Source organism: Ochotona curzoniae, unplaced genomic scaffold (genome assembly GCF_017591425.1).
Source record: "Ochotona curzoniae isolate NIBS_2020 unplaced genomic scaffold, NIBS_Ocur_1.0 contig_2754, whole genome shotgun sequence".
In the NCBI taxonomy this organism is placed as follows: domain Eukaryota; kingdom Metazoa; phylum Chordata; class Mammalia; order Lagomorpha; family Ochotonidae; genus Ochotona; species Ochotona curzoniae.
Window position 1 is genome coordinate 7,594,761 of NW_024465582.1, and position 13,089 is coordinate 7,607,849.

Here is a 13,089-nt window from a genome sequence, read left to right on the forward strand (position 1 = left end):
AGGCTTCCAAGCTCAACTTTCTATATTGAGATGTAAGTTATAAGTATGCAATGAATGAAATATGAAAACTCTCCTTTCAGAGGGAGAAACTGAGGCAACAATAGTAGGTGGAAAGGCTCAAGACTCAAACTCAAGCAGCCTGCCTCACACCTGTCTTTTTGAAACATCACACTACTTCTGTTTCCTGGGAGACAACCCACCGGCCCTGGACAGCCCACACTGATCATGAACCAACACAACGAACGGTCGCCTACAGTTCCTAGCTGGAATCAAAGCCCTGGATCTGAAGCCGCGCGAGCATCCTGCAGGACAAGGCACGTACCTGCTGAACGCTGAGAGGCGTGAGGATCTCCTCTCCCCTGAGGAACATGGATCTGTGGGTCAGGGCGTCCGTGAGCTGCGTTGGGTCCAGCCCTAGTAACTCTGCAGACCTGCCCAGAGCTGCAAGGCAATGATAAGGCACTACAAGTCACTGCGCACCAAATGAGTCTGAAGCTGATGGATGCACCATCACAGCTTACGGCCAAGAACACTCCTGCATCTCTTAGGCAGACTAGTGCACACACTGCACTGCTATGTTCCTCACGCCCTTCATGAACCCTAGGTTAGCAGCACGAAAGAATTCAGTGCCTAGCAAAACCTGGTCTCAAAACCCTGCAGGGTTCTCAAGACTTCGTCAGAGATTCATGAATATACTCCTTAAAAAATACAGGTTGCACATTCCTATCCAAAATGAGATATTTGACTTGAGATCAAACATGCTTCAGACTCTGGATTCTGCTTCGGATATTTGCTAATGCATCATGGGGCTTTCCTAGGGATGAGACTCAAGTCTAAACTTGCAATTCATTTACAGCTGCTCATACACTCTTTATTCAAACAGCCTAAAGGAAATTTCACTCAATATTTTTTGCATGCCTGAATTTTGAGAAAGTAATTTTTCTTTTTTTAATTTGAAAGGCAGAACAACCAAGAGAAGAGCATGATTGTCACTGGTGCACTCCCCAAACAGCTGTGACAGCCAGGGCTGGACCAGGCCCACGCCAGGTGCCAGGAGCTTCATCTGGGTCTCCCATAGGAGTGGCATGGACCCAACCATGTGGGTCAAACTCCATTATCTCCCTGGGTTAAACCATGGCAAGCAGTGGTTTCACCCACAACACAGAGTCCACGCCCTGTTCTGACTGTGACCCGTCGTATGGGGTCAGCGTGGCATTGTCTGTACCCATGAAACCGGACACTTTGCAGTGCTCTGGACTTCTGTGTGAGGACTCTCAGCCCGTACTAAGACGTCATTTCCTTTACATGCCCGCCGTGTACCAGTGTGCAGGAGAGCTTCAAAGGCTACTCCACACGGGGCACCTCAACGACTGAACTGCATGCCGGCGCAGCTCAGAGCATCAGGTGTCCTTTCTCCTGCTCCGCGCTAAAGAAATCTGCAGGAATGCAGTGTAACTGTTGTGATTTGTTTATGATTTGGAAAACTGTCTTTATTTTAGCATGCAATGAGTTCCTCACTGTTATTTTCACATGAATTAACAAATATTTTTTAAATGTTTGGTTTTAATTTCTAATGCAGTAAACACGACCGGAACTCACATAGACAAAAGCTCTCTGAGTTCACGGACTTGAGAACAGCCAGAGGTCAGAGGTTGCGCTCAGACACTGCGGAACCACCCGCCTTCAGAACTGGATTAATCTGAACTTGAATTCATTCAGTTCTCAGCTTCTATGACTTCATAATGCTTCCGCAAGAAATCATTTCAAAATACAACTCAGTATGAGGAGTTACTCCTGCAAAATGACAGCTGATTTAGCTCTATGTCTAGGAAGTCATTTTCATTTTACCAGAGATCTGAGACACTCGGAAGAAGTCACTAAGAGGGCTAATACACAGAGGCACCTGCCCTGGTGCAGCTGGCTATGCGCCTGGTGCCCTGGCACTCCGGCTGGGCGAATGGACAGCCCTGGCCATGATCTCTGTGCCACTCTTGCAGAACTAGGAAGAGCACCGTGCCACCCGACATGTGGCATGTCTTTCCGCACAGCCTCATGCTTCTCCTTCCGCTGGGTAACTTTTCATACTCAAGCATCTTTCATAAACTGACAGCCCAACCTCACATATAATTCAAGCTGTGTAGCTCTGTTTAAGAGAAAAGATGAAAGCCCAGACAGTCAGTATTGCAGATCTGTTCAATTTCCTCTGTGGAAAACAGCAAGGCAGAGGGCAGCAGCTGGGAGGCACCCCACCTGTTTTGAAGGACACCTGCGCGCCGCCAGCGGTGATGAACTCGACATTCCCGAGTTGCAGGATCCCGGCCAGCAGCCGCAGCACCTCCCGCACCTCCTCCTTGCTGAACTGCATCACTGCCATCGCCGTCTGCAAGCAAGCCAACAGGTGAGGTTCGCTCTGATCCTCCTCTCCGAGAGAAATGGAAGGCGTGCCTCACAACCACATTACAGTGGGCCGGCCACACCACATCAGACTAACAGATCAAGTCCCAGCTGCTCTGCTTCCCATCCAGCTCCGTGCTAAGGTGCCTGGGAAAGCAGCCCCATGACATCCCAAGTACCTGAGTCCCTGTCACCCACACGAGAAACCCTGATGGAGTCCCTGGTTCACGACTTTGGTCTGGTCTAGCCCAGATGGAAGACACCTCATCTCTGTCACAGCCTCTCTAAAATTCTGCTTTTCAAATATAAATAAATCTTAAAAAAATAAAATTGCGTGGGTTGGTGTGTTGGCTCAACTGGCTAATCCTCCACCTTTAAACGCAGGCATCCCATATGGACACCAGCTTCTGTCCTGGCTGTCCCACTTCCCACCCAGCTCCCTGCCTGTGGCCTGGGAAAGCAGCGGAGGACGGCCCAAAGCCTCGGGACCCTGCACCCACAGAGGCAGTAAGGTAGGCATTGTGGCGTTGTGAGTTCCCAACAGAACAGCTGTATCCCACATCACAGTGCTGAGGACTTAGTACTGCCTCATCTTAATCCTGCTCTCTGCTATGCACGTGGGAGGCAGCAAATAGTGGCCCAAGAAACTTGGGTTCCTGCCACCCACATGGGAGACCTGACTGAGTCCCTGGCTACTACAGGCTCCTAGCTCTGGACTGGCCCAACCCTGACTGGTGCACGTGAGAAGCAAAGCAGCCAATGGAAGGCATCTCTCTTGGCCTCTCAAATGCAGGAACGAGCACTTCAGAAGTAACCCGTTACATATTCATGACTTACTACCCTTGCTTTTAAGATACCATCTATCAATTTTTTTTAATAGAATATTTTTTCTAAGGTTTTATTTTTATTGTAACTGTAGATTTACAGAGAACAGGAGATACAGAAAGATCTTCCATCTGCTGGTTCAGTCCCCAAGTGGCCACAATGCCAGGAACCGAGAAAATCCGAAGCAAAGAGCCAGTGCACATGCAAGGAGAGGATGTAGCTCCTGAGCCATCACGTCAAGCCCGTGCTTTCTTTACACATGAACCTCAGGGGTAGGGGAACAGATTCGAAAAAGGAGGAGGGATGCTATGCTTGATGAGATTTGTTCAATATAAACTTTGGAGACCTTGCCTAATAGTTGAACTCAAGAGGGACCCCAAGAAGAGGAATGAAATCTCCATCAGGAGCTTAGCTTCTTTCACAATTAGCCTTGACAGCAGGCAGGCAGGCAGAGGCTCTGCTCTTCCCCCGGCAGCTCACGGTCCAATCCTCCAGGGGTGTTTGCATGCTAAGTGGAAGTGAAGTTTGTGCTGTGCTAGGGAAAATAAGCAGGCACCTTAAGCCAGGTTCTTTCTGAATCATATCTGAAGTCCCACTTATTTTCTATTGTGGCTTAGGAGCCTTGCAAAGAGAGAACAACTATTTAACAGGAAAAAAAAACCACACAGTGTCTGGGACAGAACTACGGACGACAGTGGAGAACAGAACCTCCAAAGGGAGCTGGCCGCACGCAGGGAGCCACGGAGCCAGAGCAGGAGGAAGCACCGAGCTCCTGGAGGAAGCACCGAGCTCCTGGAGGAAGCACCGAGCTCCTGGAGGCAGCAGAAACGCCCAAGGAAACAACTGGGTTAGAAAACGTGCAAAGTGGAATTTCTTTACAAGGAAAAGCAATAATAGCAGAAAAAAAAAAATGGGGCAGGGGCAGACAATAAGGAAGGAAATGTAAAGAAAAGCTCCTCTGAATGTAACAGAGCAATAAGAACAGGGCAAGCCCCGCCCCGAGAGCCCGCACAGACCCCGAGGAACGCTGCCTTCCAAGAAACCACCCCCGTGGAAATCCAAGCTAAGCTCACTTGTACAAATTAGCACAGAAAGCAAGCCAAGTGTGAAAACCACTGGGTATACAGTCACTCAGACACGGCCTAACGGCAACCTAAGGTATTACAACCCTTGTGGCCAACAGCACACTTACGTGGCAGCGTCATGCTGGGTCATCTGGCAATTTTAGTATGTGGAAAAAACCCAAAGCTGATTCAAGAGAGGGTGAAGAACTTTCGCTGGGTTGTACAACCAAGGTTAAAAGCCACATTCAACTAACGGAACTTATCATGGTCCACCCAAATGTTGCTTTCCAAGGATGTTTTTAAAAATTTCCAGTAATTCGATACTAGAAATTCATTCTCAGGAAAATATCAATAGCAGAAAAGCTTTATCAGATGCTAGCAGTAACACTGAGACAAAAAGTATTCTAGCAATTCGACCAAGGAACAAACTAAATACGGTAAATGAACCTGTGGAACTATAGGTTTTTAAGAAACTTGTGAATATGATAGAAACAATTATTTTAATAGCTCTATGTAAGAAGGAAAATGTTAGTTTTTACATATCATTGTTTTTTTTAAAAGTCATCCCAGGGAAGAAAACATACAAAGTTGAAATAAGTCACTAAAATGGTGAACTATCAGTTAAAGGTGTGGATAGGCTGGAGAATGTTACCATCTATCATGTTTTTTTTTCTTCTTTTTAAGATTTATTTACTTACTTATTTTTATAGGAAAGCCAGAAATACAAAGAAAAGGAGAGACAGAGAAAGATCTTCCATCTGCTGATTCACACTTCAAGTGGCTGCAGTGGCTGGAGCTGAGCTGATCCGATGCCAGGAGCCAGGAGCCTCCTCTGGGTCTCCAGCACAGGTACAGGGTTCCAAGGCTTTGGGTTGTCCTCGACTGCTTTCCCAGGCCACACACAAGGAGCTGGATGGGAAGCGGGGCTGTTGGGGTATGAACCCAGATCCTGGCTTTGGACTTGCACGGCTCCAGCCACTGCGACCACTTGGGGAATGAATTAACGGGTGGAAGATCTTCCTCTCTTTCCTTCTCCCAGTATATCTGACTTTCCAATAAAAAGAAAATAATTCTTTTTTAAAAAAAAAAAAAGCATGTGAGAAAATAGCCCAAGATATGTCAGTGACTTACTCTAAAAGCCAAAGAGAGATGGTTAGCACCCAAGGCACAGGGGCTGGCCTGGTGGTCCAGGCAGCTGAACGGCCACTAGCAGCACCTGCACAACCCTTGTCAGCATGCCTAGGAACAAGTATTGCTCCAGCTTCCTGCCTAGCATCCAACCAACGTGACTCTGGGAAGCTGCAGGTGCGGCCTGGACTCAGCTTCCTGCCATTCACACAGACACCGGAGGGTCTCCGCCTCCCAATGTTAGCTAGCCAGCCCAGGTTCCCGCAGGCAGAGAGAGCCAGCGATGTCACTCCCTCCCATTCTTAAAGAAGCACAAAAATAACTGAAATAAATAAAACATAGAAATGCAAAGGTTGTAGAGATAGGAAAGCAAAAGAATAAATGTGCTTACTCTGCTAATAAATGTGTGGCTCTCTGCTTTTAACTGCAAGTGATTAACTAGTTGGGTTGTGGTGGTAATAATTGCACTAATCATGCCAGGGATAACTTAATGACTGACAACAATTACCACCAGCGTGGGTGTGTGCTGAAATTGCTGGCCACAGCTGCCTCCTCTCTTGCTGTCGTTTTACAATCTTTTCAGTAAGCAATCTCTACTCCTTTGGCAAGAGTGGCCAGCTGAAGCTTATTATTTCATTACCTCAACAATATGGCTCAAGATTGAAAAAACACTGGGAAATTTTGGGTATGGCTCAGACATGCCAAAAACTAGTTATAAATCAGCACAGGGGACAGTGTTGTACATATCAGGCTAAACTTCTGCCTACAATCCCGTCATTCCTCTGGGTGTCAGCTCGCATCCTGGGTGTCTCCCTCCGGATCCAGCTGCCTGCTAACTGCCAGGGAAAGCTTGGGAGCACAGCTCCAGTGTGTGGGCCCTTGCATTCACACGGGGAGGCCTAGATGAAGCTCCGGGCTCCTGGCTTTGGTCTGGCCCAGTGCTGGCTGTTGTGACCATTGGGGAGAGAAACAGCAGATAAAAAAATTCGATCTTCTCTCTTCCTCTCCCTGTTAACTCTGTCTTTCAAATAAATAGTTAAATCTTTTTTTAAAAAGCAAAGTTACAAGGAAGAGTTTTAATTTCAAGAGAACACTACTATGCACAGGAAAATGAGATGTTTATGAATCTGTACATAAGGGGAGAGGTGACAAATACGTGATACGGTCCCAACCACCAAGCACCAACTGCCAGACGGCGACACCTAAGAGGGATGTGGGTGTACGGTGCAGTGGGTTAAGCCACCACTTGGTGCGCCCGCATCCCCTATCAGACAACCCCTTGGAATCCTGGCTCCTTCACATCCATCCAGCTTCTGGATAATGTCCTGTGGAGTGTATGATGACTCAAGGGCTTGGGTCTCTGCCACCCACATGGAAGACACAGCCCCTGGCTCCGGCTTAACACAGCTGTGGCCATTTAGAGAGTGAACAACATATGGAAGATATTCTTTCTCTTTCTATTTCTAATAAATGAATACATCTTTAAAAAGAAACAAAGAAGTGAGCCACCATCCTTCAAAACACAGGAATCCCCAAGGACCACTGAACAAATGGTTAGGACTGCAAGGAGACCGTGAGTAGGCTCTTTGGGTCCTGGATGGCAATTTATTACATAAAGCAAAGTTGTATTTGATTATGTAATATTGTCACTTAAAAATAGATGTGTATGTAAACATGAAATAATTTGCTTCTATTGTAAGAAAGTAACCAGAATCAAAATAGAGTCAGCTGTGTGACAGCCCAGAGGTCCTGAAGGAGGGGACCTGGTGCTTATAACCTGGCAGCCAGAACGAGACAGCAGACTGCCTGGACCACAGATGCGCACCCAGGCAATGCACCTTGCAGTGGAAACACTTCTGCAAGGATGCCTGCCCTACCCTGGCCTCGCTCCACCCTGTTCCTGATCCTGTGGCTAAGGGTTAGCATTTCAAATCAAATCTGGGCATCATTCTCATTTTGCCTTTAAAAACGTCCCCTTGCTCCGACCTCTCGCTCACACATACAGATTACGTCACATATGTTCCCAAGACAACGCCACTCCCAAATAACCTTGTTATCTTCGGAGAATCTGTTATCTTGGTTGGCAACGCTCAAGTTTTCCAAGACTGAAAGAAACTGCAGCTTTCAAGTCTGGCAAATTGACAAAGATGATCCTTTAAATCATGATAAAATCTAAATTACGATGAATGAACTTACAAGTGAATACACAAGTGTGTTTCAGGACTGGCGCCATGCCATAGTAGATCAAGTCTCCGCCTGCAGTACCATCATCCCATGTAGGCACTGTGTTCGGATCCCATAAGCTCAGGTAAGATCTCCCCCTATCTGTACCCCTGTCTTACAAATGAAATTAATAAACGGAAAACCAAACAAAAAGACAAGGGATTTTCAAAATGTTCATGGAAAACTAAAAGTACATGAATTTTAATAATCTATGAGTAGTCTTTTCCATTATCCATTGCATTTTCCCTACAAACTCTGAGAACCTGGTGTACGTGGTCATAGACTATTAGACACACGGATATGGGACTGGGAGCTGTGGCACGGCAGCTACCCCGCATGGGTGCCAGTTCAATCACAGCTTCTCCACTTCGAATTCAGCTCCCTGTTAACGGCCTGGGAAAGCAGGCCAGGTTTGGCCTGAGTGCGTGGGTCTCTCTGCCCACATGGGAGGTCCAGATCATGCTCTTAGCTCCTGGCTGTGGACTGGCCCAGCTGTGGCCATAATGGCGATTTGGGGCGTGAAAGATCTTTCTCCCCTGTGTCTCTCCTCTAATTCTGTGTTTACAATAAAAACAAAGTAATACAAACAAATAAACCTTTAGCAAAGTACAATGCAATAGAGATGCATGGATTTCACAGCCCTGGCCCACAGTTCAGCTCACTGGAATGACGTGACATTTGTGGAGAAAGAATAGATGTCACACAGGCTCCTGTGTCCTCACCCACGTCACCAGACCCCGTCCTGGGTGGATCAAAGGCAGACAATCAAATAAATGACTCGTTTCTACTGACTTGAGGTGGCCTTTTATCCTGTATGAACAATTTACAGAGCAATTTGGAAGTCTGTATAAAACAGGGGTAGGAAATTGAACAACGGTCTTGTGCCTCCGCTCCCCCCAAAAATCCTGCTCCCTAAAACGGTGCCAACAAATCATTTCAAAACTAAAAAAAAGTCCTCAAATCAAGTTCCTTTTTAAAGTTTGTTTTTCCTATATCTGTTGTCTTTCATCTATCTGTTGCTAACGTCCCTACTGTCCACATGGTTCCAGGCTGGGCCAGGATGAAGTTGGGAGCCAGGAACCTCCCCCGGGTCTCCCAAGTGGGTGCAGGATCCCAAAGCCTTGGGCCGTCATCGACTGCTTCCCAGGCTACAAACAGGGAGCTGGATGGGAGGCAGGGTCACCAGGATTAGAATCAGCACCCACATGGGATCCCAACACATTCAAGGCAAGGACTTAGCCCTGAGCTACTGCGCTGGGCCCATAATTAAAAAGTCTTTTAAAAGAAATTTTATGATACAAAGAATATTGTAGCATAAAAGTAAATCCTAAAATTTTGTTACTTGAAATGACATTTTTGCTTTTCATATTTTCTGCACATTATACGTCTTTATGTACGTGACAGATAATAAAATGTAGTATTTATTTATTTGGAATTGTTAATTGATTTAAGAGGCAGAGAGAGGGCTTCCATTTATGGATGCACTTCCCTAATGTCCGCGGTAGCTGAGTTCAGCGCAGGGATGAAGTCAGGAATCAAGGCAACCATGCAGGTAGCAGACGCCCCACTGCCCAGGCGAGGGCTGCCAACTACTGGGGTCTGCACCGGCAGTAATCTAAGCTCAGGAGGAACTGAGGAAGCAGAGGGGGTCCTGAACTGGGGCATTCTGCAAGCAGCAGACGGCAGCCCCAAAGCATTTCAGAGTGCTACCGCCCACCTTCTTCATTTCATATAAAATACGCTTTGAACACATGGTTCATTTGCTGCAATGGAGTAACGGACACAAAAATTTTATAAACGATTCCCAAACTATTTGTTTATTTAAAAAGCAGAGTTGCAGAAAGAGAAGAGACAGAAATGTCCCACCTGCCAGTTCACACTCCAGACGGCAGCAATGGCCATGAGCCAGGATTCATGTGCGTCTCCCACACGGGTGGCGGGACCCAAGCCACTGGGCCATCCTCCATTACTCTCCCAGGCCATTAGCGGGGGGCTGACGGGAAGCAGAGCAGCTGGCAACGGCAGCAGTGCTATACCGATGCTGGCACCGCACATGGCAAGCTTCACCCACAGCGCCACAGTGCTGCTGCCCAGCCCCTTCCAGATCCTCCAGGCTCACAGGCCTGGGGGGCAGCTGTATTGTTTTAACAAAAAGGGAGGGAAAAACTTTGTATAAAGTTGCATGTTTATTTTTGTTTCTTTTTTCCACTACACTGTGCATAATTTACAAACCAAGGTTACACAACAGTAGTAAAAATGTTGTGTTCATGATCTTAAGAAACCTGCTTAACATAATCTTAATAAAGTGCTTCAGATGGTCTGACACAGGAAAGTAATTTCAAACTCATTATTTCATCTCTGTCCATTTACTTTATCAACAGAATGTGTAAGAAGCAAGTATGCATGATGCCAGTGACTGCAACCCGACTGTGTGCAAGTGTTTTCACCACAAGGTCAAATTTCAGTGCTGAGGCTTCTTCCTTGAATTCAGCCATGAAAGCTGGTCCTCAAAGAACTTAGGCTGACTCCACAAGCTTACTTGTAGTCAATGAACAGGACTGTAGTACCAGCGTGGGAATGACAGCTCCAGGCAAGCGGAGTCCCAGCATCCCCAGGGCAGCTTCTCCAGGGAGCCTCCCACCCCCAACTGCACCCTAGGGCCCGGAGCCCACTGGTTCTGGCAGCTGAGTGACAACTAGCTTGGATAATCGCAAGGTTGGTCTGTCCCCACCAACAATGTTCCTTTAATCAGATAACTATTCCGCACCCCAAGAAACACGTGGAAGAAACGCCCGGGACCAGTTTTGAAACATAAATAATGAAATCTGTTCCTCTTCATAGAGGTTAAAAAAGCACTTACGATGACGTCTCGGAAGGACTCCTGGTCACTGATTGTCTTGTCTTCTGTGCATCCGGACTGATTCAAGTAGTGGTAGTTCTCCGGCACAGATAAATAGAATTCTTCTGCAGAGAGACAAGGAGAGACACACCGACACTCAGCTGGCCGAGAAAGATGAGACCCAGGAGCCTGGACTCCATGATGCTGAAAGACACACAGGCCTATACTTCTAAAACTTCTTATTAGGATAATACATTTCCTCCATAGCCGTCATTTAAAGAAAAGTTTTTAAAAAATTAAATGAGTTCAGAAAACGTTACTGGGAAAATGTGGATCCTATCTTATGTTTTTCTCTTCAAAAATCCAACACTGAAGTGAGCATGCGGCTTGGTGGTGGAGACATGCGCCTCCCCTGTCAGAGTGCCCAGGGCCAGTGCCTCTGAGCCAGCCTCCTGTGTGAGCTCATCCCAACAGCCAGAGGATGAGCACCCAGGGCTGCTTGGTCCCCGCTCTGCCTCTGAGCCAGCCTCCTGTGTGAGCTCATCCCGACAGCCAGAGGATGAGTGCCCAAGTGCACCCTCCCTGCATCTCCGCCCCCCGCACTCGGTTCCAGATGAAAGTCTGGGTTCCTGCCTTCTGCCTGGCCCACCTCCAGTCACTACAGGCACTGAGGCAGTGAACCAACAGAGCAAGAGAGCTCAGGGTAACATTCTGTCTCTCAATGAACCAATACATGGAAGATCTGTCTCTGCTTCTCTCTCTGGCTTTTTTTTTTTAAAAATTAAAACATTTAAGAATTAGTCTTATGTAGATACGGCATAGAATACATACATACATTTTTTTTGAAAAAAATTAAAAATACAGCAAAACTCTAAAGTAACCAAAGAAAAATATCAAGATATCTTGACACAGTCGTCTCCCAACATTATTTGGCCCCACAGTGAGTTTAGCAACTGGCGGTACTCTCATGAGACATTTTGCTGCTGGTGGAAGAATGTCAACTGCATGAGAACAGACGTCTTGCTGCTTCCCTCTGTCCCTGCTGCTGGCCGCCGGCACTCACCTCTCTCTTCGCCTTCCAGCCCTGCCAGCAGTGCATAGAATATGTGGTAATTCCTCTCCCCAGGGTTCTGCCTCACCACCCGGTTCTGCGGAGACAAAGCACAGGACACTCAGACGCTCCCTCTGCTCCGTCCACTTACTGGTCACTTCCGAACCCCGTGACAGTGGAAGGACAAGCAGACTGGATCGCCCAGGCGTACTTACTTTTTCTAATAAATCTTCATGTGAAAAGCAATGGTAAGTCAAGGAACAAGAGGAGGCCATGACACACTGCATCGTGTTTAATTTTCTATCCTTTGTTCCCCAAATCAACACTGCCACTTCAACGCTTGAAGCCAAGGCAAGCACAGACTCACTTCCTCTGAATCTAGTCCCAACCACGACGGTGCCCTACTTTTGACAAAATGCCTCATGATGAAGACAGCCGAAGTGGTCTTCTATCTCACAGAATCATGGACAGGTCGGCGGTGTACTGGTAGTAACCAGACGAGGACCTGGCTCGTGCTTCCTGGTTCCTCTACAGTAAGCACCAAGAGCGTCCCCCTCCCGAGATCAATGCTGCAGACAAAAGCAGAACGGAAACAGGATACAATCCACAATTCTCCCGCCCTGAATGTTGCCCTTCTCGCAGATGTTCAGCTGCACAAATTTCCCAAAGCGACTGGAGTTGTTGTTGTACACCGTCTTCGCGTTGCCAAAGGCTTCCATGATGGGGCTGTGGGAGAACAGGGGGCAGCAGAGAGGATTACAAGGGGCTGGATTTCCAGACAGCCAAGAGCCCATTCTCACAAATGTCACAGAAGACGTATGACTGCAGGGCATGCCTGAAACCCAGGGGACCTGAAGCGGCAGCTTTCCCAGAGCCATCCCGCGCTGGGCTTTCCCCACATGTCCACCTGACGGGGAGAGAGGGTCTTTGCAGACAGTGGTGCCGGCCGAGGGAACTGCACATTGGGAGGACCACAGGGCCCTCCCTGCATCAGCACCCTGCACAGAAAAGCCCTTCTGGGATTCTCCCTTTAGAAGGCTTTGCACTCATATAGGAGGAGTCAAGGTGCGAGCGTTGGGCCGGCACTGTCCTTGAGAGCAGCTGCAAACAATGCAAATGAACACAGCCTTGTCCCAGTAAAAAAATGCGTGTGTGAGGCCAGGCCGTGGACAGGAGACGAGTCGGCCCTGGCTAGGGAGGGCGGCGGTGGCTCCCAGTGAATGTCAGGGACATCCTGAACACTGCTGAGCTGCACACCTTGTCACAGGCAAGGCAGGGAATTTGACCTTGTGCACACTTCTCCACAGTGAAAAACAAAGAAACAAAGAAAAACTTGTTACAGAGTGCAAGATCTGGGCAGCAAACAGTCATGTGCTGCTGGCAGCACAAAATCTTTCAACCACAGGAGCTGCGAGGTCCCTGTTGGTTCTGAAATCGGATCTCAGACACCAGGCAATCATATGGTGGAACAGCTCAGACGATGCCTGGCCACACAGCCCTCTATCGAAGCCCTGAGGCTCTCTGCCATGCACCCTGCCAACAGACGTGCCCTCTGCTCCCCGTGA

The 13,089-nt window shown here is 47.7% G+C and overlaps 1 protein-coding gene across 1 annotated transcript in view; it reads right to left on the reverse strand.

Annotated features, from left to right (window-relative positions):
• MYO10 (myosin X) overlaps positions 1–13,089 on the reverse strand; it is a 181,843-nt gene that overhangs the window by 73,321 nt on the left and 95,433 nt on the right. The window contains exons 6-11 of the mRNA XM_040977322.1: positions 12,126–12,250; positions 11,740–11,753; positions 11,537–11,621; positions 10,495–10,598; positions 2,251–2,380; positions 323–441 (exon numbers count right to left, since the gene is read on the reverse strand). Coding sequence (XP_040833256.1) covers positions 323–441; positions 2,251–2,380; positions 10,495–10,598; positions 11,537–11,621; positions 11,740–11,753; positions 12,126–12,250 — 577 coding nt within the window. The remainder of the gene's footprint in view (positions 1–322; positions 442–2,250; positions 2,381–10,494; positions 10,599–11,536; positions 11,622–11,739; positions 11,754–12,125; positions 12,251–13,089) is intronic.